General features: G+C 45.8%; 1 protein-coding gene across 2 annotated transcripts in view; it reads right to left on the bottom strand.

Annotated features, from left to right (window-relative positions):
* The window catches only part of mxd3 (MAX dimerization protein 3), a 29,459-nt gene extending 3,293 nt beyond the window's left edge, over positions 1 to 26,166 (bottom strand). The window contains exons 1-4 of one of the 2 annotated variants that reach the window (XM_046322841.1): positions 25,980 to 26,166; positions 11,197 to 11,302; positions 9,388 to 9,417; positions 1,754 to 1,868 (exon numbers count right to left, since the gene is read on the bottom strand). In XM_046322841.1, the coding sequence (XP_046178797.1) occupies positions 1,754 to 1,868; positions 9,388 to 9,417; positions 11,197 to 11,302; positions 25,980 to 26,049 (321 nt within the window). In that variant the 5' untranslated portion in view covers positions 26,050 to 26,166. Of the gene's footprint in view, positions 1 to 1,753; positions 1,869 to 9,387; positions 9,418 to 11,196; positions 11,640 to 25,979 lie in introns of those variants that run through there. The other variant, XM_046322840.1, reaches the window with a different exon arrangement.
* Between the last annotated feature and the right edge of the window lie 746 nt (positions 26,167 to 26,912).

The following is a 26,912-nucleotide window of genomic DNA, read 5'->3' as shown; positions in this document are numbered from 1 at the left end:
GAGAGAGATGAGGACAGTTATACAGAGAGAGAGAGAGACATGAGGACAGTTATACAGAGAGACACGAGGACAGTTATACAGAGAGATGAGGACAGTTATACAGAGAGAGAGAGAGACATGAGGACAGTTATACAGAGAGAGAGAGAGAGACATGAGGACAGTTATACAGAGAGACACGAGGACAGTTATACAGAGAGAGAGAGACATGAGGACAGTTATACAGAGAGAGAGAGAGATGAGGACAGTTATACAGAGAGAGAGAGATGAGGACAGTTATACAGAGAGACATGAGGACAGTTATACAGAGAGACATGAGGACAGTTATACAGAGAGAGAGAGACATGAGGACAGTTATACAGAGAGACATGAGGACAGTTATACAGAGAGACACGAGGACAGTTATACAGAGAGAGAGAGAGAGATGAGGACAGTTATACAGAGAGAGAGAGATGAGGACAGTTATACAGAGAGAGATGAGGACAGTTATACAGAGAGACATGAGGACAGTTATACAGAGAGAGCCATGAGGACAGTTATACAGAGAGAGAGAGAGACATGAGGACAGTTATACAGAGCGAGATGAGGACAGTTACACAGAGAGACATGAGGACAGTTATACAGAGAGAAATGAGGACAGTTATACAGAGAGAGCCATGAGGACAGTTATACAGAGAGAGAGAGAGACGTGAGGACAGTTATACAGAGAGAGAAGAGGACAGTTACGCAGAGAGACACGAGGACAGTTATACAGAGAGAGATGAGGACAGTTATACAGAGAGAGCCATGCGGACAGTTATACACAGAGAGCCATGAGGACAGTTATACAGAGAGAGCCATGAGGACAGTTATACAGAGAGAGAGAGAGAGAGATGAGGACAGTTATACAGAGAGAGATGAGGACAGTTATACAGAGAGAGATGAGGACAGTTATACAGAGAGAGATGAGGACAGTTATACAGAGAGATGAGGACAGTTATACAGAGAGACATGAGGACAGTTATACAGAGAGAGATGAGGACAGTTATACAGAGAGACATGAGGACAGTTATACAGAGAGATGAGGACAGTTATACAGAGAGATGAGGACAGTTATACAGAGAGACATGAGGACAGTTATACAGAGAGAGATGAGGACAGTTATACAGAGAGAGAGACATGAGGACAGTTATACAGAGAGACACGAGGACAGTTATACAGGGAGAGAGAGAGACACGAGGACAGTTATACAGAGAGAGAGAGAGACACGAGGACAGTTATACAGAGAGACACGAGGACAGTTATACAGAGAGAGAGAGAGACACATGAGTAAAGCTAGTAATGGTTAGGGTTTAGGGTAGTGGTTCGGGTTAAGGTAATGTTTAGGGTAGTGGGTAGGGTTTAGGGTTAGGGTAGGGTTTAGGGTAGTGGTTAGGGTAGGGCTTAGGGTAGTGGGCAGGGTAGGGGGTAGTGGTTAGTGTAGGGTTTAGGGTAGTTGGCAGGGTTTAGGGTTAGGGTAGGGTTTAGGGTAGTGGTTAGGGTAGGGCTTAGGGTAGTGGGCAGGGTAGGGGGTAGTGGTTAGGGTAGGGTTTAGGGTAGTGGGTAGGGTAGTTGGCAGGGTTTAGGGTTAGGGTAGGGGGTAGTGGTTAGGGTAGGGTTTATGGTAGTGGGCAGGGTTTAGGGTTAGGGTGGTGTTTAGGGTTAGGGTAGGATTTAGGGTAGTGGTTAGGGTAGGGTAGTGGTTAGGGTAGGGGGTAGGGTTTAGGGTTCATCTCACCTTGATGTGTGTCTGAGCCCGTCTCAGCAGGTTCAGGGTGGTGTTTCTCATGGAGTCAGACACCTGAGGAACCTGCTGCTTCAACTGTTCCAGGTGGTGTCTCAACTGAGCACGTCTGTTACAACAACACAATGACACAATGTTACAACAACACAATGACACAATGTCTCAACTGAGCACGTCTGTTACAACAACACAATGACACAATGTTACAACAACACAATGACACAATGTTACAACACAATGACACAATGAGACAACTGAGCACGTCTGTTACAACAACACAATGACACAATGTTACAACAACACAATGACACAATGTTACAACAACACAATGACACAATGTTACAACACAATGACACAATGAGACAACTGAGCACGTCTGTTACAACAACACAATGACACAATGTTACAACAACACAATGACACAATGTTACAACAACACAATGACACAATGTCTCAACTGAGCACGTCTGTTACAACAACACAATGTTACAACAACACAATGACACAATGTTACAACAACACAATGACACAATGTTACAACAACACAATGACACAATATTACAACACAATGACACAATGTTACAACAACACAATGACACAATGTCTCAACTGAGCACGTCTGTTACAACAACACAATGTTACAACAACACAATGACACAATGTTACAACAACACAATGACACAATGTTACAACAACACAATGACACAATGTCTCAACTGAGCACGTCTGTTACAACAACACAATGTTACAACAACACAATGACACAATGTTACAACAACACAATGACACAATATTACAACACAATGACACAATGTTACAACAACACAATGACACAATATTACAACACAATGACACAATGTTACAACAACACAATGACACAATGTTACAACAACACAATGACACAATGTCTCAACAATGTTACAACAACACAATGTTACAACAACACAATGACACAATGTTACAACAACACAATGACACAATATTACAACACAATGACACAATGTTACAACACAATGACACAATGTTACAACACAATGACACAATGTTACAACTGAGCACGTCTGTTACAACACAATGACACAATATTACAACACAATGACACAATGTTACAACACAATGACACAATGTTACAACACAATGACACAATGTCTCAACTGAGCACGTCTGTTACAATAATATAACTATTCATAAACTAGACCCTGCCCTGTCCAGGGGATGTACTGCACATTAAGCTGCATCACTCTACAGAAACAGGAGATGGTCTCCTGCCCTACGGGCCGTTCTGGTTCACTGTACAGAAACAGGAGATGGACTCCTGCCCCACGGGCCGTTCTGGTTCACTCTACAGAAACAGGAGATAGACTCCAGCCCTACGGCCGTTCTGGTTCACTCTACAGAAACAGGAGATGGACTCCTGCCCTACGGCCGTTCTGGTTCGGACAAGGCTACATACTTTATTTAATAAAACTCAAGCCCAGTTGCACTTAAACATGAAATGAAATAAGATGTAAAGGAGTGGCACCAGATGCCTTTGAAAACGGCCTGTGGGTTTGGCCCAGCGTCGTCTGGGTTAGGGGAGGGTTTGGCCCAGCGTCGTCTGGTGGCATCGATGAGTCGCAGACAGTCTGGGTTAGGGGAGGGTTTGGCCCAGCGTCGTCTGGGTTAGGGGAGGGTTTGGCCCAGCGTCGTCTGGTGGCATCGATGAGTCGCAGACAGTCTGGGTTAGGGGAGGGTTTGGCCCAGCGTCGTCTGGGTTAGGGGAGGGTTTGGCCCAGCGTCTGGTGGCATCGATGAGTCGCAGACAGTCTGGGTTAGGGGAGGGTTTGGCCCAGCGCCGCCTGGGTTAGGGGAGGGTTTGGCCCAGCGTCGTCTGGGTTAGGGGAGGGTTTGGCCCAGTGTCGTCTGGGTTAGGGGAGGGTTTGGCCAGCCGGGAGTCTGGGTTAGGGGAGGGTTTGGCCCAGCGTCGTCTGGGTTAGGGGAGGGTTTGGCCCAGTGTCGTCTGGGTTAGGGGAGGGTTTGGCCCAGTGTCGTCTGGGTTAGGGAAGGGTTTGGCCCAGTGTCGTCTGGGTTAGGGGAGGGTTTGGCCCAGCGTCGTCTGGGTTAGGGGAGGGTTTGGCCCAGTGTCGTCTGGTGGCATCGGGGAGGGTTTGGCCAGACAGTCTGGGTTAGGGGAGGGTTTGGCCCAGCGTCGTCTGGTGGCATCGATGAGTCGCAGACAGTCTGGGTTAGGGGAGGGTTTGGCCCAGCGTCGTCTGGTGGCATCGATGAGTCACAGACAGTCTGGGTTAGGGGAGGGTTTGGCCCAGCGTCGTCTGGTGGCATCGATGAGTCGCAGACAGTCTGGTTTAGGGGAGGGTTTGGCCCAGCGTCGTCTGGGTTAGGGGAGGGTTTGGCCCAGCGCCGTCTGGGTTAGGGGAGGGTTTGGCCCAGCGCCGTCTGGGTTAGGGGAGGGTTTGGCCCAGTATCATCTGGGGAGGGTTTGGCCCAGTATCATCTGGGGAGGGTTTGGCCCAGTATCATCTGGGGAGGGTTTGGCCCAGTGTTGTCTGGGTTAGGGGAGGGTTTGGCCCAGCGTCGTCTGGGTTAGGGGAGGGTTTGACCCAGTGTCGTCCGGGTTAGGGGAGGGTTTGGCCCAGCGTCGTCTGGGTTAGGGGAGGGTTTGGCCCAGCGTCGTCTGGTGGCATCGATGAGTCGCAGACAGTCTGGGTTAGGGGAGGGTTTGGCCCAGCGCCGTCTGGGTTAGGGGAGGGTTTGGCCCAGCGTCGTCTGGGTTAGGGGAGGGTTTGGCCCAGTGTCGTCTGGGTTAGGGGAGGGTTTGGCCAGCCGGGAGTCTGGGTTAGGGGAGGGTTTGGCCCAGCGTCGTCTGGGTTAGGGGAGGGTTTGGCCCAGCGTCGTCTGGGTTAGGGGAGGATTTGGCCCAGTGTCGTCTGGGTTAGGGGAGGGTTTGGCCCAGTGTCGTCTGGGTTAGGGAAGGGTTTGGCCCAGTGTCGTCTGGGTTAGGGGAGGGTTTGGCCCAGTGTCGTCTGGGTTAGGGGAGGGTTTGGCCCAGCGTCGTCTGGGTTAGGGAAGGGTTTGGCCCAGTGTCGTCTGGGTTAGGGGAGGGTTTGGCCCAGTGTCGTCTGGGTTAGGGAAGGGTTTGGCCCAGTGTCGTCTGGGTTAGGGGAGGGTTTGGCCCAGTGTCGTCTGGGTTAGGGGAGGGTTTGGCCAGCCGGGAGTCTGGGTTAGGGGAGGGTTTGGCCCAGCGTCGTCTGGGTTAGGGGAGGGTTTGGCCCAGCGTCGTCTGGTGGCATCGATGAGTCGCAGACAATCTGGGTTAGGGGAGGGTTTGGCCCAACGTCGTCTGGTGGCATCGATGAGTCACAGACAGTCTGGGTTAGGGGAGGGTTTGGCCCAGCGTCGTCTGGTGGCATCGATGAGTCGCAGACAGTCTGGTTTAGGGGAGGGTTTGGCCCAGCGCCGTCTGGGTTAGGGGAGGGTTTGGCCCAGCGTCGTCTGGGTTAGGGGAGGGTTTGGCCCAGCGCCGTCTGGGTTAGGGGAGGGTTTGGCCCAGCGCCGTCTGGGTTAGGGGAGGGTTTGGCCCCGCACCGTCTGGGTTAGGGGAGGGTTTGGCCCAGTATCATCTGGGGAGGGTTTGGCCCAGTATCATCAGGGGAGGGTTTGGCCCAGAATCATCTGGGGAGGGTTTGGCCCAGTGTCGTCCGGGTTAGGGAAGGGTTTGGCCCAGCGTCGTCTGGGTTAGGGGAGGGTTTGGCCAGCCGGGAGTCTGGGTTAGGGGAGGGTTTGGCCCAGCGTCGTCTGGGTTAGGAGAGGGTTTGGCCCAGCGTCGTCTGGGTTAGGGGAGGGTTTGGCCCAGCGTCGTCTGGTGGCATCGATGAGTCACAGACAGTCTGGGTTAGGGAAGGGTTTGGCCCAGTATCATCTGGGGAGGGTTTGGCCCAGTATCATCAGGGGAGGGTTTGGCCCAGAATCATCTGGGGAGGGTTTGGCCCAGTGTCGTCCGGGTTAGGGAAGGGTTTGGCCCAGCGTCGTCTGGGTTAGGGAGGGTTTGGCCAGCCGGGAGTCTGGGTTAGGGGAGGGTTTGGCCCAGCGTCGTCTGGGTTAGGGGAGGGTTTGGCCCAGCGTCATCTGGGTTAGGGGAGGGTTTGGCCCAGCGTCGTCTGGTGGCATCGATGAGTCACAGACAGTCTGGGTTAGGGAAGGGTTTGGCCCAGCGTCGTCTGGTGGCATCGATGAGTCGCAGACAGTCTGGGTTAGGGGAGGGTTTGGCCCAGCGTCGTCTGGGTTAGGGGAGGGTTTGGCCCAGCGCCGTCTGGGTTAGGGGAGGGTTTGGCCCAGCGTCGTCTGGGTTAGGGGAGGGTTTGGCCCAGCGTCGTCTGGGTTAGGGGAGGGTTTGGCCCAGCGTCGTCTGGGTTAGGGGAGGGTTTGGCCCAGCGTCGTCTGGGTTAGGGGAGGGTTTGGCCCAGCGTCGTCTGGGTTAGGGGAGGGTTTGGCCCATCGTCGTCCGGGTCAGGGGAGGGTTTGGCCCGGCAGGGATGTTCCTGTCCCATCGCACACTAGCGACTCCTGTGGCGGGCCGGGTGCAATGCACGCTGACACTGTCGCCAGGTGCACAATGTTTCCTTCAACACATTGGTGCGGCCGGCTTCCGGGTTAAGTGGGCGTTGTGTCAAGAAGCAGTGCGGCTTGGCTGGGTTGTGTTTCGGAGGACACATGGCTCTCGACCTTCGCCTCTCCCGAGTCCATACGGGAGTTGCAGCGAAGGACACGTGGCTCTCGACCTTCGCCTCTCCCGAGTCCATACGGGACAAGACTGTAACTACCAACTGGATACCACGAAATTGGGGGAAAAAAAAAAAGAACGAAATACATTTTAAAAATAAAGTCAGTCATCTAAAACTAAGTTTGGAACAAGAAGTGAAGGCCCACTAACATGGTGAAGGCCCACTAACATGGTGAAGGCCCACTAACATGGTGAAGGCCCACTAACATGGTGAAGGCCCACTAACATGGTGAAGGCCCACTAACATGGTGAAGGCCCACTAACATGGTGAAGGCCCACTAACATGGTGAAGGCCCACTAACATGGGGAAGGCCCACTAACATGGTGAAGGCCCACTAACATGGTGAAGGCCCACTAACATGGTGAAGGCCCACTAACATGGTGAAGGCCCACTAACATGGTGAAGGCCCACTAACATGGTGAAGGCCCACTAACATGGTGAAGGCCCACTAACATGGTGAAGGCCCACTAACATGGTGAAGGCCCACTAACATGGTGAAGGCCCACTAACATGGTGAAGGCCCACTAACATGGTGAAGGCCCACTAACATGGTGAAGGCCCACTAACATGGTGAAGGCCCACTAACATGGTGAAGGCCCACTAACATGGTGAAGGCCCACTAACATGGTGAAGGCCCACTAACATGGTGAAGGCCCACTAACATGGGGAAGGCCCACTAACATGGTGAAGGCCCACTAACATGGTGAAGGCCCACTAACATGGTGAAGGCCCACTAACATGGTGAAGGCCCACTAACATGGTGAAGGCCCACTAACATGGGGAAGGCCCACTAACATGGTGAAGGCCCACTAACATGGTGAAGGCCCACTAACATGGTGAAGGCCCACTAACATGGTGAAGGCCCACTAACATGGTGAAGGCCCACTAACATGGTGAAGGCCCACTAACATGGTGAAGGCCCACTAACATGGTGAAGGCCCACTAACATGGTGAAGGCCCACTAACATGGTGAAGGCCCACTAACATGGTGAAGGCCCACTAACATGGTGAAGGCCCACTAACATGGTGAAGGCCCACTAACATGGTGAAGGCCCACTAACATGGTGAAGGCCCACTAACATGGTGAAGGCCCACTAACATGGTGAAGGCCCACTAACATGGTGAAGGCCCACTAACATGGTGAAGGCCCACTAACATGGTGAAGGCCCACTAACATGGTGAAGGCCCACTAACATGGTGAAGGCCCACTAACATGGTGAAGGCCCACTAACATGGTGAAGGCCCACTAACATGGTGAAGGCCCACTAACATGGTGAAGGCCCACTAACATGGTGAAGGCCCACTAACATGGGGTGAACCTCTATTCAGTTCTCTGCAGCTCGCGACTGGAACGAGCTGCAACAAACACTCAAACTGGACAGTTTTATCTCCATTTCTTCATTCAAAGACTCAATCATGGACACGGTTACTGACGGTTGTGGCTGATTTTCGTGATGTATTGTTGTCTCTATCTTCTTGCCCTGTGTGCTGTTGTCTGTGATGTATTGTTGTCTCTACCTTCTTGCCCTGTGTGCTGTTGTCTCTATCTTCTTGCCCTGTGTGCTGTTGTCTGTGATGTATTGTTGTCTCTACCTTCTTGCCCTGTGTGCTGTTGTCTCTATCTTCTTGCCCTGTGTGCTGTTGTCTGTGATGTATTGTTGTCTCTATCTTCTTGCCCTGTGTGCTGTTGTCTGTGGCCAATAATGTTTGTACCATGTTTTTGTACTGCTACCATATTGCGCTGCTACCATATTGCGCTGCTACCATGTTGTGCTGCTACCATGTTGCGCTGCTGCCATGTTGTGCTGCTACCATGTTGCACTGCTACCATGTTGTGCTGCTACCATGTTGTACTGCTGTCATGTTTTGTTGCTACCATGTTGTGCTGCTACCACGTTGTGTTGCTACCATGTTGTGCTGCTACCACGTTGTGTTGCTACCATGTTGTGCTGCTACCATGTTGTGTTGCTACCACGTTGTGCTGCTACCATGTTCTGTTGCTATCACGTTGTGTTGCTACCATGTTGTGCTGCTACCACTTTGTGTTGCTACCATGTTGTTGTCATGTTGTCCTGCTACCATGTTGTGTTGCTGCCATGTTATTGTCATGTTGTGTTGCTACCATGTTATTGTCATGTTGTGTTGCTGCCTTGCTATGTTGTTGTCTTAGGTCTCTCTTTATGTAGTGTTGTCTCGTCGTGATGTGTGTTTTGTCCTATATTTATATATTGTTTTAATGTTTAATCCCTGTCCCCACAGGATGCCTTTTGCCTTTTGGTCGGCCGTCATTGTAAATAAGAATTTGTTCTAAACTGACTTGAATAGTTAAATAAATGAACAGCTGCCGCTCTCTATCCACTAGCACAGACAGTGAGACAGACCTGCCCAGCAGCTCCAACTTTGTTTACATAAGACAAAACATTGCACATTTTTTTTAACTTGTGAAATACTGCACCAAACAACTTAAGATAGATTTCAATTGCCTAACTAAATCATCCTTGGCAAAAAAACGTCAAGATTAATTACAGACTTCTTGAGTTGTTTTAGATTAATCCTGGGGATTTAGAGGAAGTGAATTAGGCTACATTGTCTTATGAGGTACAATCGTCATTAACCAAACACAGAATCTGTCAGGAAACACACCCCCAAGTGCTGAAATTAGTCTTTTTTTCTCATGAACGACAGAAAAACACGCTTGCTAATCGGCGTGTTCAGTGGCTCTTTAACAGTTATCTTTAGTTTTATGCCTGTGTTGTTACTATTAGAATTAGACATGTACCGATGGAAATAGAAATCTACACAGTGGTTGCAGAAGGTCGAATGTCACAGGATAGAATGGCTCTTTACCTGTGCTTCTCCAACTCATTATGGACTGTCCTGTGGACGAAGAAAGCACAATTCGTTATGAGTGAGTTTATAAACACTAAAGCACAAAGGCACGTATTTCAGATTCATAATATATCATTTTAACAATAAAAAGTAGACTGGTCAACACACATTCTTCAGTGCAACCAAATGCTGACTATGGCAACACCTCGTCCCTAGCTAGCTGTCAGACAGACTAGTAGTTTCAGAGAGCCAGAACCCCGTCCCTAGCTAGCTGTCAGACAGACTAGTAGTTTCAGAGAGCCAGAACCCCGTCCCTAGCTAGCTGTCAGACAGACTAGTAGTTTCAGAGAGCCAGAACCCCGTCCCTAGCTAGCTGTCAGACATCCTAGTAGTTTCAGAGAGCCAGAACCCCGTCCCTAGCTAGCTGTCAGACAGACTAGTAGTTTCAGAGAGCCAGAACCCCGTCCCTAGCTAGCTGTCGGACAGACTAGTAGTTTCAGAGAGCCAGAACCCCGTCCCTAGCTAGCTGTCAGACAGACTAATAGTTTCAGAGAGCCAGAACCCCGTCCCTAGCTAGCTGTCAGACAGACTAGTAGTTTCAGAGAGCCAGAACCCCGTCCCTAGCTAGCTGTCAGACAGACTAGTAGTTTCAGAGAGCCAGAACCCCGTCCCTAGCTAGCTGTCAGACAGACTAGTAGTTTCAGAGAGCCAGAACCCCGTCCCTAGCTAGCTGTCAGACAGACTAGTAGTTTCAGAGAGCCAGAACCCCGTCCCTAGCTAGCTGTCAGACAGACTAGTAGTTTCAGAGAGCCAGAACCCCGTCCCTAGCTAGCTGTCAGACAGACTAATAGTTTCAGAGAGCCAGAACCCCGTCCCTAGCTAGCTGTCAGACAGACTAATAGTTTCAGAGAGCCAGAACCCCGTCCCTAGCTAGCTGTCAGACAGACTAGTAGTTTCAGAGAGCCAGAACCCCGTCCCTAGCTAGCTGTCAGACAGACTAATAGTTTCAGAGAGCCAGAACCCCGTCCCTAGCTAGCTGTCAGACAGACTAGTAGTTTCAGAGAGCCAGAACCCCGTCCCTAGCTAGCTGTCAGACAGACTAGTAGTTTCAGAGAGCCAGAACCCCGTCCCTAGCTAGCTGTCAGACAGACTAGTAGTTTCAGAGAGCCAGAACCCCGTCCCTAGCTAGCTGTCAGACAGACTAATAGTTTCAGAGAGCCAGAACCCCGTCCCTAGCTAGCTGTCAGACAGACTAGTAGTTTCAGAGAGCCAGAACCCCGTCCCTAGCTAGCTGTCAGACAGACTAGTAGTTTCAGAGAGCCAGACCCCGTCCCTAGCTAGCTGTCAGACAGACTAATAGTTTCAGAGAGCCAGAACCCCGTCCCTAGCTAGCTGTCAGACAGACTAGTAGTTTCAGAGAGCCAGAACCCCGTAGTAGTTTCAGAGAGCCAGAACCCCGTCCCTAGCTAGCTGTCAGACAGACTAGTAGTTTCAGAGAGCCAGAACCCCGTCCCTAGCTAGCTGTCAGACAGACTAGTAGTTTCAGAGAGCCAGAACCCCGTCCCTAGCTAGCTGTCAGACAGTCTAGTAGTTTCAGAGAGCCAGAACCCCGTCCCTAGCTAGCTGTCAGACAGACTAGTAGTTTCAGAGAGCCAGAACCCCGTCCCTAGCTAGCTGTCAGACAGACTAGTAGTTTCAGAGAGCCAGAACCCCGTCCCTAGCTAGCTGTCAGACAGACTAATAGTTTCAGAGAGCCAGAACCCCGTCCCTAGCTAGCTGTCAGACAGACTAGTAGTTTCAGAGAGCCAGAACCCCGTCCCTAATCACCTGTTACTACCGGCAGCCTGCAGCTTCTTGTTCTTCTGCTTACTCTTCTTCTCAGAGTCCCCTGGACAGTAGAAGGGCAACAGTGATGCATAGCCATGCTCTGCCTCTGGAGAGAGAGAGAGAAAGGAGAGGAGCGTTTCAATGGGACGTCGTGACATCAAGTCCTTACTTCGGGTTGCAAATAAACTCATGTTTTCATAGACTATTGTAAATGGGAAAATCAACGACAGGCAAAAAAAAAAAAAAAACACAAAGTTCAATTTTAGGCGTTTGACTGATGCATAGCCATGTTCTGCCTGAAAGGACCATTTTTAATTGACACTCACAGAGCCATCAGAACGTATTGATGCCCATCATGTTGTTGTTACAGAACGTATTGATGCCCATCATGTTGTTGTTACAGAACGTATTGATGCCCATCGTGTTGTTGTTACAGAACGTATTGACGCCCATCGTGTATTGATGCCCATCATGCTGTTACAGAACGTATTGATGCCCATCGTGTTGTTGTTACAGAACGTATTAATGCCCATCATGTTGTTGTTACAGAACGTATTGATGCCCATCATGTTGTTGTTACAGATTGATGCCAGTGTTGTTGTTACCCCGATGCCCATCGTGTTGTTGTTACAGAACGTATTGATGCCCATCGTGTTGTTGTTACAGAACCCATCGTGTTGATGCCCATCGTGTTGTTGTTACAGAACGTATTGATGCCCATCGTGTTGTTGTTACAGAACGTATTGATGCCCATCGTGTTGTTGTTACAGAACGTATTGATGCCCATCGTGTTGTTGTTACAGAACGTATTGATGCCCATCGTGTTGTTGTTACAGAACGTATTGATGCCCATAGTTGTTACAGAACGTATTGATGCCCATCGTGTTGTTGTTACAGAACGTATTGATGCCCATCGTGTTGTTGTTACAGAACGTAATGATGCCCATCGTGTTGTTGTTACAGAACGTAATGATGCCCATCGTGTTGTTGTTACAGAACGTAAATGCCCATCGTGTTGTTGTTACAGAACGTAAATGCCCATCATGTTGTTGTTACAGAACGTATTGATGCCCATCGTGTTGTTGTTACAGAATGTATTGATGCCCATCATGTTGCTGTTACAGAACGTATTGATGCCCATCGTGTTGTTGTTACAGAACGTATTGATGCCCATCGTGTTGTTGTTTACAGAACGTATTGATGCCCATCGTGTTGTTGTTACAGAACCCATATTGATGCCCATCGTGTTGTTGTTACAGAACGTATTGATGCCCATCGTGTTGTTGTTACAGAACGAACGTATTGATGCCCATCGTGTTGTTGTTACAGAACGTATTGATGCCCATCGTGTTGTTGTTACAGAACGTATTGATGCCCATCGTGCTGTTGTTACAGAACGTAATGATGCCCATCGTGTTGTTGTTACAGAACGTATTGATGCCCATCGTATTGATGCCCATCGTGTTGTTGTTACAGAACGTATTGATGCCCATCGTGTTGTTGTTACAGAACGTATTGATGCCCCCATCGTGTTGTTGTTACAGAACGTATTGATGCCCATCGTGTTGTTGTTACAGAACGTATTGATGCCCATCGTGTTGTTGTTACAGAACGTATTGATGCCCATCATGTTGTTGTTATCCCATCATGTTGTTGTTACAGAACGTATTGATGCCCATCGTGTTGTTGTTACAGAACGTATTGATGCCCATCGTGTTGTTGTTACAGAACGTATTGATGCCCATCGTGTTGTTGTTACAGAACGTATTGATGCCCATCGTGTTGTTGTTACAGAACGTATTGATGCCCATCGTGTTGTTGTTACAGAACGTATTGATGCCCATCATGTTGTTGTTACAGTGTATTGATGCCCATCGTGTTGTTGTTACAGAACGTATTGATGCCCATCGTGTTGTTGTTACAGAACGTATTGATGCCCATCAGAACGTATGTTGTTGTTACAGAACGTATTGATGCCCATCGTGTTGTTGTTACAGAACGTATTGATGCCCATCGTGTTGTTGTTACAGAACGTATTGATGCCCACCGTCGTGTTGTTGTTACAGAACGTATTGATGCCCATCGTGTTGTTGTTACAGAACGTATTGATGCCCATCGTGTATTGATGCCCATCGTGTTGTTGTTACAGAACGTATTGATGCCCATCATGTTGTTGTTACAGAACGTATTGATGCCCATCGTGTTGTTGTTACAGAACGTATTGATGCCCATCGTGATGCCCATCATGTTGTTACAGAACGTATTGATGCCCATCGTGTTGTTGTTACAGAACGTATTGATGCCCATCGTGTTGTTGTTACAGAACGTATTGATGCCCATCGTGTTGTTGTTACAGAACGTATTGATGCCCATCGTGTTGTTGTTACAGAACGTATTGATGCCCATCGTGTTGTTGTTACAGAACGTATTGATGCCCATCGTGTTGTTGTTACAGAACGTATTGATGCCCATCGTGTTGTTGTTACAGAACGTATTGATGCCCATCGTGTTGTTGTTACAGAACGTATTGATGCCCATCGTGTTGTTGTTATCAGAACGTTATTTGATGCCCATCGTGTTGTTGTTACAGAACGTCGTGTATTGATGCCCATCGTGTTGTTGTTACAGAACGTATTGATGCCCATCATGTTGTTGTTACAGAACGTAGATGCCCATCGTATTGATGCCCATCGTGTTGTTGTTACAGAACGTATTGATGCCCATCGTGTTGTTGTTACAGAACGTATTGATGCCCATCGTGTTGTTGTTACAGAACGTATTGATGCCCATCGTGTTGTTGTTGCCCAACGTATTGATGCCCATCATGTTGTTGTTACAGAACGTATTGATGCCCATCGTGTTGTTGTTACAGAACGTATTGATGCCCATCGTGTTGTTGTTACAGAACGTATTGATGCCCATCGTGTTGTTGTTACAGAACGTATTGATGCCCATCGTGTTGTTGTTACAGAACGTATTGATGCCCATCGTGTTGTTGTTACAGAACGTATTGATGCCCATCGTGTTGTTGTTACAGAACGTATTGATGCCCACCGTGTATTGATGCCCATCGTGTTGTTGTTACAGAACGTATTGATGCCCATCGTGTTGTTGTTACAGAACGTATTGATGCCCATCGTGTTGTTGTTACAGAACGTATTGATGCCCATCGTGTTGTTGTTACAGAACGTATTGATGCCCATCATGTTGTTGTTACAGAACGTATTGATGCCCATCATGTTGTTGTTACAGAACGTATTGATGCCCATCGTGTTGTTGTTACAGAATGTATTGATGCCCATCGTGTTGCTGTTACAGAACGTATTGATGCCCATCGTGTTGTTGTTACAGAACGTATTGATGCCCACCGTGTTGTTGTTACAGAACGTATTGATGCCCATCGTGTTGTTGTTACAGAACGTATTGATGCCCATCGTGTATTGATGCCCACCGTGTTGTTGTTACAGAACGTATTGATGCCCATCGTGTTGTTGTTACAGAACGTATTGATGCCCACCGTGCTGTTACAGAACGTATTGATGCACATCGTGTTGTTACAGAACGTATTGATGCCCATCGTGTTGTTGTTACAGAACGTATTGATGCCCATCGTGTATTGATGCCCATCGTGTTGTTGTTACAGAACGTATTGATGCCCATCGTGTTGTTGTTACAGAACGTAATGATGCCCATCGTGTTGTTGTTACAGAACGTATTGATGCCCATCGTGTATTGATGCCCATCGTGTTGTTGTTACAGAACGTATTGATGCCCATCATGTTGTTGTTACAGAACGTATTGATGCCCATCGTGTTGTTGTTACAGAACGTATTGACGCCCATCATGTATTGATGCCCATCATGCTGTTACAGAACGTATTGATGCCCATCGTGTTGTTGTTGTTACAGAACGTATTGATGCCCATCGTGTTGTTGTTACAGAACGTATTGATGCCCATCGTGTTGTTGTTACAGAACGTATTGATGCCCATCGTGTTGTTGTTACAGAACGTATTGATGCCCATCGTGTTGTTGTTACAGAACGTATTGATGCCCATCGTGTTGTTGTTACAGAACGTATTGATGCCCATCGTGTTGTTGTTACAGAACGTATTGATGCCCATCGTGTTGTTGTTACAGAACGTATTGATGCCCACCGTGTATTGATGCCCATCATGTTGTTGTTACGGAAAGTATTGATGCCCATTGTGTTGTTGTTACAGAACGTATTGATGCCCATCGTGTATTGATGCCCATCGTGTTGTTGTTACAGAACGTATTGATGCCCATCATGTTGTTGTTACAGAACGTATTGATGCCCATCGTGTATTGATGCCCATCGTGTTGTTGTTACAGAACGTATTGATGCCCATCGTGTTGTTGTTACAGAACGTATTGATGCCCATCGTGTTGTTGTTACAGAACGTATTGATGCCCATCGTGTATTGATGCCCATCGTGTATTGATGCCCATCATGTTGTTGTTACAGAACGTATTGATGCCCATCATGTTGTTGTTACAGAACGTATTGATGCCCATCGTGTTGTTGTTACAGAACGTATTGATGCCCATCGTGTTGTTGTTACAGAACGTATTGATGCCCATCGTGTTGTTGTTACAGAACGTATTGATGCCCATCGTGTTGTTGTTACAGAACGTATTGATGCCCATCGTGTTGTTGTTACAGAACGTATTGATGCCCACCGTGTATTGATGCCCATCGTGTTGTTGTTACAGAACGTGCCCATCGTGTTGTTGTTACAGAACGTATTGATGCCCATCGTGTTGTTGTTACAGAACGTATTGATGCCCACCGTGCTGTTACAGAACGTATTGATGCACATCGTGTTGTTACAGAACGTATTGATGCCCATCGTGTTGTTGTTACAGAACGTAATGATGCCCATCGTGTTGTTGTTACAGAACGTATTGATGCCCATCGTGTTGTTGTTACAGAACGTATTGATGCCCATCGTGTATTGATGCCCACCGTATTGATGCCCATCGTGTATTGATGCCCATCGTGTATTGATGCCCATCGTGTATTGATGCCCACCGTGTATTGATGCCCATCGTGTTGTTGTTACAGAACGTATTGATGCCCACTGTGTTGTTGTTACAGAATGTATTGATGCCCACCGTGTATTGATGCCCATCGTGTTGTTGTTACAGAACGTATTGATGCCCATCGTGTTGTTGTTACAGAACGTATTGATGCCCATCGTGTTGTTGTTACAGAACGTATTGATGCCCACCGTGTTGTTGTTACAGAACGTATTGATGCCCATCGTGTTGTTGTTACAGAACGTGTTGATGCCCATCGTGTTGTTGTTACAGAACGTATTGATGCCCATCGTGTTGTTGTTACAGAACGTATTGATGCCCACCGTGTTGTTGTTACAGAACGTATTGATGCCCACCGTGTATTGATGCCCACCGTGTTGTTTTTACAGAACGTATTGATGCCCATTGTGTTGTTGTTGTTACAGAACGTATTGATGCCCACCGTGTTGCTACAGAACGTATTGATGCCCATCGTGTTGTTGTTACAGAACGTATTGATGCCCATCGTGTTGTTGTTACAGAACGTATTGATGCCCATCGTGTATTGATGCCCACCGTGTTGTTGTTACAGAACGTATTGATGCCCATCGTGTATTGATGCCCACCGTGTTGTTGTTACAGAACGTATTGACGCCCATCGTGTATTGATGCCCACCGTGTTGTTGTTACAGAACGTATTGATGCCCACCGTGTTGTTGTTACAGAACGTATTGATGCCCATTGTGTATTGATGCCCACCGTGTTGTTGTTACAGAACGTATTGATGCCCATCGTGTATTGATGCCCATCGTGTTGTTGTTACCGAACGTATTGATGCCCACCGTGTTGTTGTTACAGAACGTATTGATGCCCATCGTGTATTGATGCCCACAGTGTTGTTGTTACAGAACGTATTGATGCCCACCGTGTTGTTGTTGTTACAGAACGTATTGATGCCCATCGTGTTGTTGTTACAGAACGTATTGATGCCCATCGTGTTGTTGTTACAGAACGTATTGATGCCCACCGTGTTGTTGTTACAGAACGTATTGATGCCCATCGTGTTGTTATTACAGAACGTATTGATGCCCATCGTGTTGTTGTTACAGAACGTATTGATGCCCATCGTGTTGTTGTTACAGAACGTATTGATGCCCATCGTGTTGTTGTTACAGAACGTATTGATGCCCACCGTGTATTGATGCCCATCATGTTGTTGTTACGGAAAGTATTGATGCCCATTGTGTTGTTGTTACAGAACGTATTGATGCCCATCGTGTATTGATGCCCATCGTGTTGTTGTTACAGAACGTATTGATGCCCATCATGTTGTTGTTACAGAACGTATTGATGCCCATCCCCATCGTGTTGTTGTTACAGAACGTATTGATGCCCATCGTGTTGTTGTTACAGAACGTATTGATGCCCATCGTGTTGTTGTTACAGAACGTATTGATGCCCATCGTGTATTGATGCCCATCGTGTATTGATGCCCATCATGTTGTTGTTACAGAACGTATTGATGCCCATCGTGTTGTTGTTACAGAACGTATTGATGCCCATCGTGTTGTTGTTACAGAACGTATTGATGCGCATCGTGTTGTTGTTACAGAACGTATTGATGCCCATCGTGTTGTTGTTACAGAACGTATTGATGCCCATCGTGTTGTTGTTACAGAACGTATTGATGCCCATCGTGTTGTTGTTACAGAACGTATTGATGCCCACCGTGTATTGATGCCCATCGTGTTGTTGTTACAGAACGTATTGATGCCCATCGTGTTGTTGTTACAGAACGTATTGATGCCCATCGTGTTGTTGTTACAGAACGTATTGATGCCCACCGTGTTGTTGTTACAGAACGTATTGATGCACATCGTGTTGTTACAGAACGTATTGATGCCCATCGTGTTGTTGTTACAGAACGTGTTGATGCCCATTGTGTTGTTGTTACAGAACGTATTGATGCCCATCGTGTTGTTGTTACAGAACGTATTGATGCCCATCGTGTATTGATGCCCACCGTGTATTGATGCCCATCGTGTATTGATGCCCATCGTGTATTGATGCCCATCGTGTATTGATGCCCACCGTGTATTGATGCCCATCGTGTTGTTGTTACAGAACGTATTGATGCCCACTGTGTTGTTGTTACAGAATGTATTGATGCCCACCGTGTATTGATGCCCATCGTGTTGTTGTTACAGAACGTATTGATGCCCATCGTGTTGTTGTTACAGAACGTATTGATGCCCATCGTGTTGTTGTTACAGAACGTATTGATGCCCACCGTGTTGTTGTTACAGAACGTATTGATGCCCATCGTGTTGTTGTTACAGAACGTGTTGATGCCCATCGTGTTGTTGTTACAGAACGTATTGATGCCCATCGTGTTGTTGTTACAGAACGTATTGATGCCCACCGTGTTGTTGTTACAGAACGTATTGATGCCCACCGTGTATTGATGCCCACCGTGTTGTTTTTACAGAACGTATTGATGCCCATTGTGTTGTTGTTGTTACAGAACGTATTGATGCCCACCGTGTTGCTACAGAACGTATTGATGCCCATCGTGTTGTTGTTACAGAACGTATTGATGCCCATCGTGTTGTTGTTACAGAACGTATTGATGCCCATCGTGTATTGATGCCCACCGTGTTGTTGTTACAGAACGTATTGATGCCCATCGTGTATTGATGCCCACCGTGTTGTTGTTACAGAACGTATTGATGCCCATCGTGTATTGATGCCCACCGTGTTGTTGTTACAGAACGTATTGATGCCCATCGTGTATTGATGCCCATCGTGTTGTTGTTACCGAACGTATTGATGCCCACCGTGTTGTTGTTACAGAACGTATTGATGCCCATTGTGTATTGATGCCCACCGTGTTGTTGTTACAGAACGTATTGATGCCCATCGTGTATTGATGCCCATCGTGTTGTTGTTACCGAACGTATTGATGCCCACCGTGTTGTTGTTACAGAACGTATTGATGCCCATCGTGTATTGATGCCCACCGTGTTGTTGTTACAGAACGTATTGATGCCCACCGTGTTGTTGTTACAGAACGTATTGATGCCCATCATGTTGTTGTTACAGAACGTATTGATGCACATCATGTATTGATGCCCATCGTGTTGTTGTTACAGAACGTATTGATGCCCATCGTGTATTGATGCCCATCGTGTTGTTGTTACAGAACGTATTGATGCCCATCATGTATTGATGCCCATCGTGTTGTTGTTACAGAACGTATTGATGCCCGAGACTTTTGCACTTCGTGTTGTTGTTACAGAACGTATTGATGCCCATCATGTTGTTGTTACAGAACGTATTGATGCCCATCGTGTATTGATGCCCATCGTGTTGTTGTTACAGAACGTATTGATGCCCATCGTGTTGTTGTTACAGAACGTATTGATGCCCGAGACTTTTGCACTTCGTGTTGTTGTTACAAGCTGAAGTTAAAATGGATTCAATGCAGATGTTTGTGTCACTGGACGACATACAATATGCCATAATGTCAAAGTGGACTTGTGTTTTTAGAAATGTTTACAACAACAACAACAACAACAACAACAACAACAACAAAATAAAAATAAATTAAAATCTGAAATGTCTTTAGTCAATAAGGATTCAGCCTCTTTTTGTTATGCCTAAACTGGTTCAGGAGTACAAATGTGCTTAACAAGTCACATAATACGTTACATGGACTCACTCTGTGTGCAATAATAGTGTTTAACATGATTTCTGAATGACTACCTCATCTCTGTACCCCACACATACAGATAATTGTAAGGTCCCTCAGTTGAGCAGTGAATTTCAAACACAGATTCAACCACAAAGACCAGGGAGGTTTTCCTCAGCTCCCCTGAGTTCAACTTTGGGGATGGTCTCTAAATAAAGACATTTAACCATTCTCCTATTATTTATAATACAGTGGTAAATATGTTTTAGTGGTGAATATGTTTTAGTGGTGAATATGTTTTAGTGGTGAGTATGTTTTAGTGGTGAATATGTTTTAGTGGTGAATATGTTTTAGTGGTGAATATGTTTTAGTGGTGAATATGTTTTAGTGGTGAATATGTTTTAGTGGTGAATATGTTTTAGTGGTGAATATGTTTTAGTGGTGAATATGTTTTAGTGGTGAATATGTTTTAGTGGTGAATATGTTTTAGTGGTAAATATGTTTTAGTGGTAAATATGTTTTAGTGGTAAATATGTTTTAGTGGTAAATATGTTTTAGTGGTGAATATGTTTTAGTGGTGAATATGTTTTAGTGGTGAATATGTTTTAGTGGTAAATATGTTTTAGTGGTAAATATGTTTTAGTGGTGAATATGTTTTAGTGGTGAATATATTTTAGTGGTGAATATGAAAATAAAAGCTTCCAAATGAAAGCAACACCTCCCACCTCTGTGTCTTGGTTTAAACCATGTGTTTCTATGTGGCTCCATCTCCTTGTTGACGAATGGTCCAGCCCTCAGTAGTGCTGAATTTCAGCCTCAGCTCCTATAAGAACAGATATCCCTTTGCACTTCTTCTCCCTTTGTTTTTGTCCTTAGCCTTTATTCCATTAGATGTATACATTGATGTATCACTGTCTGCTTTGGTCAGCCAGATGTTTAGAGCGCTGATTGATTTTACAGGTGCACCGTGGGTATTGGTGTTCTCTGTGAAATCAGTGGCCACAAGAAGTAGTTCACTTATTTAACTTTTTTTTGTTTTCTATGAGTATTTGTTTTATTTCCTGGATCAGCTGATGATGGTCAACAACATCACTGATATTAGCCTACTAGACAACTAGCCTACAGCTAGACACCAATATCACTAGACAACTAGCCTACAGCTAGACACCAATATCACTAGACACCAATATCACTAGACGCCTATATCACTAGACACCAATATCACTAGACACCAATATCACTAGACACCAATACCACTAGACAACAGCTAGACACCAATATCACTAGACAACTAGCCTACAGCTAGACATCAATATCACTAGACAACTAGCCTATAGATAGACACCAATATCACTAGACACCAATACCACTAGACAACAGCTAGACACCAATATCACTAGACAACTAGCCAACAGCTAGACACCAATATCACTAGACAACTAGCCTACAGCTAGACACCAATACCACTAGACAACAGCTAGACACCAATACCACTAGACAACAGCTAGACACCAATATCACTAGACAACTAGCCTACAGATAGACACCAACATCACGAGACAACAAGCCAACAGCTAGACACCAATATCACCAGACAACTAGCCTACAGCTAGACACCAATATCACTAGACTCCTAGCCTATAGATAGACACCAATATCACCAGACAACTAGCCTACAGCTAGACACCAATATCACTAGACAACAGCTAGACACCAATATCACTAGACACCTAGCCTACAGCTCGACACCAATATCACCAGACAACTAGCCTACAGCTAGACACCAAAATCACTCGACAACTAGCCTACAGCTAGATGTAACAGTATAACTTTAGACCGTCCCCTCGCCCATACCCGAGCGGGAATCAGGGACCCTCTGCACACATCAACAACAGTCACCCACGAAGCATCGTTACACATCGCTCCACAAAAGCCGCGGCCCTTGCAGAGCAAGGGGAACTACTACTTCAAGGTCTCAGAGCAAGTGCCATCACCGCTAACTAAGCTAGCCATTTCACATCTGTTACATAGACACCAATATCACTAGACAACTAGTCTACAGCTAGACACCAATATCACCAGACACCTTGCCTACAGCTAGACACCAATAATATCAAATCAAATGTATTTATATAGCCCTTCGTACATCAGCTGATATCTCAAAGTGCTGTACAGAAACCCAGCCTAAAACCCCAAACAGCAAGCAATGCAGGTGTAGAAGCACGGTGGCTAGGAAAAACTCCCTAGAAAGGCCAAAACCTAGTAAGAAACCTAGAGAGGAACCAGGCTATGTGGGGTGGCCAGTCCTCTTCTGGCTGTGCCGGGTGGAGATTATAAACCTAGAGAGGAACCAGGCTATGAGGGGTGGCCAGTCCTCTTCTGGCTGTGCCGGGTGGAGATTAGAAACCTAGAGAGGAACCAGGCTATGTGGGGTGGCCAGTCCTATTCTGGCTGTGCCGGGTGGAGATTATAACAGAACATGGCCAAGATGTTCAAATGTTCATAAATGACCAGCATGGTAGAATAATAACAAGGCAGAACAGTTGAAACTGGAGCAGACAACTAGCCTACAGCTAGACACCAATATCACTAGACAACTAGCCTACAGCTAGACACCAATATCACTAGACAACTAGCCTACAGCTAGACACCAATATCACTAGACACCAATATCACTAGACACCTAGTCTATAGCTAGACACCAATATCACTAGACAACTAGCCTACAGCTAGACACCAATATCACTAGACAACTGGCCTACAGCTAGACACCAATATCACTAGACAACTAGCCTACAGCTAGACACCAATATCACTAGACACCAATATCACTAGACACCTAGTCTATAGCTAGACACCAATAACACTAGACACCTAGCCTACAGCTAGACACCAATATCACTAGACAACTGGCCTACAGCTAGACACCAATATCACTAGACAACAATATCACTAGACAACTAGCCTACAGATAGACACCAATATCACTAGACAACTAGCCTACAGCTAGACACCAATATCACGAGACAACTAGCCAACAGCTAGACACCAATATCACTAGCCTACAGATAGACACCAATATCACTAGCCTACAGCTAGACACCAATATCACTAGACAACTAGCCTACAGCTAGACACCAACATCACTAGACAACTAGCCTACAGCTAGACACCAATATCACTAGACAACTAGCCTACAGCTAGACACCAATATCACTAGACAACTAGCCTACAGCTAGACACCAATATCACTAGCCAACTAGCCTACAGCTAGACACCAATATCACTAGACAACTAGCCTACAGCTAGACACCAATATCACTAGACAACTAGCCTACAGCTAGACACCAATATCACTAGACAACTAGCCTACAGCTAGACACCAATATCACTAGCCAACTAGCCTACAGCTAGACACCAATATCACTAGACAACTAGCCTACAGCTAGAAACCAATAATATCATTAGACAACTAGCCTACAGCTAGACACCAATAATATCATTAGACAACTAGCCTACAGCTAGACACCAATATCACTAGACACCTAGCCTACAGCTCGACACCAATATCACTAGACAACTAGCCTACAGCTAGACACCAATATCACTAGACAACTAGCATACAGCTAGACACCAATATCACTAGACACCAATATCACTAGACAACTAGCCTACAGCTAGACACCAATATCACTAGCCAACTAGCCTACAGCTAGACACCAATATCACTAGCCAACTAGCCTACAGCTAGACACCAATATCACTAGACAACTAGCCTACAGCTAGAAACCAATAATATCATTAGACAACAGCCTACAGCTAGACACCAATAATATCATTAGACAACTAGCCTACAGCTAGACACCAATATCACTAGACACCTAGCCTACAGCTCGACACCAATATCACTAGACAACTAGCCTACAGCTAGACACCAATATCACTAGACAACTAGCATACAGCTAGACACCAATAATATCATTAGACAACTAGTCTACAGCTAGACACCAATAATATCACTAGACAACAGCTAGACACCAATATCACTAGACAACTAGTGTACAGCTGGACACCAATAATATCATTAGACAACTAGTCTACAGCTAGACACCAATATCACTAGACAACTAGTCTACAGCTAGACACCGATAATATCACCAGACAACAGCTAGACACCAATATCGCTAGACAACTAGTGTACAGCTAGACACCAATAATATCACTAGCCTACAGCTCGACACCAATATCACTAGACAACTAGCCTATAGATAGACACCAATATCACCAGACAACTAGCCTATAGATAGACACCAATATCACTAGACAACTAGCCTACATCTAGACACCAATAATATCACTAGACACCAATATCACTAGACAACTAGCCTACAGCTAGACACCAATAATATCACTAGACAACTAGCCTACAGATAGACACCAATATCACTAGACAACTAGCCTACAGCTAGACACCAATAATATCACTAGACAACTAGCCTACAGCTAGACACCAATATCACTAGACACCAATATCACTAGACACCAATATCACTAGACAACTAGCCTACAGCTAGACACCAATAATATCACTAGACAACTAGCCTACAGCTAGACACCAATATCACTAGACAACTAGCCTACAGCTAGACACCAATATCACTAGACACCAATATCACTAGACAACTAGCCTACAGCTAGACACCAATATCACTAGACAACTAGCCTACAGCTAGACACCAATATCATTAGACAACTAGCCTACAGATAGACACCAATATCACTAGACAACTAGCCTACAGCTAGACACCAATATCACTAGACAACTAGCCTACAGCTAGACACCAACATCATTAGACAACTAGCCTACAGCTAGACACCAATATCACTAGACAACTAGCCTACAGATAGACACCAATAATATCATTAGACAACTAGTCTACAGCTAGACACCAATATCACTAGACAACTAGCCTACAGATAGACACCAATAATATCATTAGACAACTAGTCTACAGCTAGACACCAATAATATCATTAGACAACTAGTCTACAGATAGACACCAATATCACTAGACAACTAGCCTACAGATAGACACCAATATCACTAGACAACTAGCCTACAGCTAGACACCAACATCATTAGACTCCTAGCCTACAGCTAGACACCAATATCACTAGACACCAATATTACGAGACAACTAGCCTACATCTAATAGATATTTCTGTATTTAATTTTCAATACATTTGCTAACATTTCTAAATGTTTAGACTTTTTCATTATGGGGTATTGTGTGTAGATGGGTGAAATAATTGTTTTTACAACAAACTGTGGAATAAATCGAGGGCTATTATTGAATACTTTCTGAAGGCACTGCAAACTGTAGGATGTTTCAGATGACAAATATACACAAGTCCCCAGAACTTAACCGCTACATGGGATATTGAACAACACTCAATAAACAGGTGAAGTGAGGAAATATAGCTGTGATTGCAAACACAAAGATCAATTTTATGCGGCATGGCTATTGTGCAGAAGAAAGAAAAGCCGGGTGTCTTGTTCTATTCTTCCATCCAAGTGTCAGACACAGATGCTGCTGACGTTTGGTTTATTCGGGGTTTTTTTTTTGGCGCGATCACCCAATTGTATCACAGTACATCAATATGGACTATTTTGGTTATTCGTGCCATTCGGCTACAAAGAACAACTGCTGGAATTGCAAAATCTTTATCGGTTCATGCATTGTCATTCATTAAATTATATCGCTGCTCTGGCTTTATTTTCAAAACCGCTCCAGACTTGGCGCCTTTGTGTACAACTATGAGTCCCGTATCTAGGTCACAGAGTCAGATATAAACCTAGACTCCCTTAACTGCTTACTGCATCGCGTTATTACTGAATAGTAACGATCTTAACCGTAACATGCACAATCTGTGTCAGATATTTGCAGTTAATTAATAGATATTCGCTATTTGTGTACATTTCGTTATTGTGCCCCAGCTGGTTGACAAGTGAAGTTGACAGAACAGAAACCTATAAACCTTCCGTTTACCTCGTTCTCTTCTCTCCAAGAACTCAGCAGCTTGCAGAAGAACCTGAATGTTGCAAGTGTTCGCGTCCATTGTAAAATAGTTGAAATATAGGTAAATATACCAATCAAAATGTATCTCAACGACAAGAGTGCTGCAGTAGTATGCGCTTGGTCTTCTGCGCTTCAGTGAGGAATCACCTTCTCTGACGACGTGATTGACGTCAGTCCGCCGCCTCCCAGACTTACCGCTCCCTTGTTTTCCAGCCGCCTCCCAGACTTACCGCTCCCTTGTTTTCCAGCTGCCTCCCAGACTTACCAGCCGCCTCCCAGACTTACCGCTCCCTTGTTTTCCAGCCGCCTCCCAGACTTACCGCTTTGTTTTCCAGCCGCCTCCCAGACTTACCGCTCCCTTGTTTTCCAGCCGCCTCCGTCCGAGGAGCGCGCGATTTTCACTTTGAAATATGAACAGCCTAATAATAGAACAGAACAACAGGTCGACACATTTTCTCGAAATATGACAAACGATTATATATATTTTTTTAAATCCAGAACATGTTGTATTGACATCTAAAAAATACGTTTTCAATGTTTTTATTTATATATTTTTTTATAATGCGACGTTCCTCCAAGTACGTTGAAACTGAAAACAACTTAAAGTGAGAAAGTTCTTATGCCGTCAGTCGTTTTGTCTTCTTCTGTTTTTGTGTGTTCAAGAGGGTTGTGTCTGTATATTTTTTAATCATTCCACAATAGTCTAGGGCAGGGATCGTAAACTCGTTTCAGTTGGGGAACCCTCCTCTGGGGCTTCCATGGTCATCCAAAGGACACACAGAACTGTGCATTATTGCAAAGACAATACAAACTATTTCATTGTACACTGAATTCAATAGCCTGCTACAAAATGTTCTGAAAATGCAAAATTGTATGAACTTTAGGTCCACCCTATGTTCCCTC

This window comes from Oncorhynchus gorbuscha, linkage group LG23 (genome assembly GCF_021184085.1).
Source record: "Oncorhynchus gorbuscha isolate QuinsamMale2020 ecotype Even-year linkage group LG23, OgorEven_v1.0, whole genome shotgun sequence".
NCBI classification, from domain to species: Eukaryota; Metazoa; Chordata; class Actinopteri; order Salmoniformes; family Salmonidae; genus Oncorhynchus; species Oncorhynchus gorbuscha.
The sequence above is the reverse complement of the archived record's forward strand: the minus strand, read 5'-3'. Positions and strand labels throughout refer to the sequence as shown.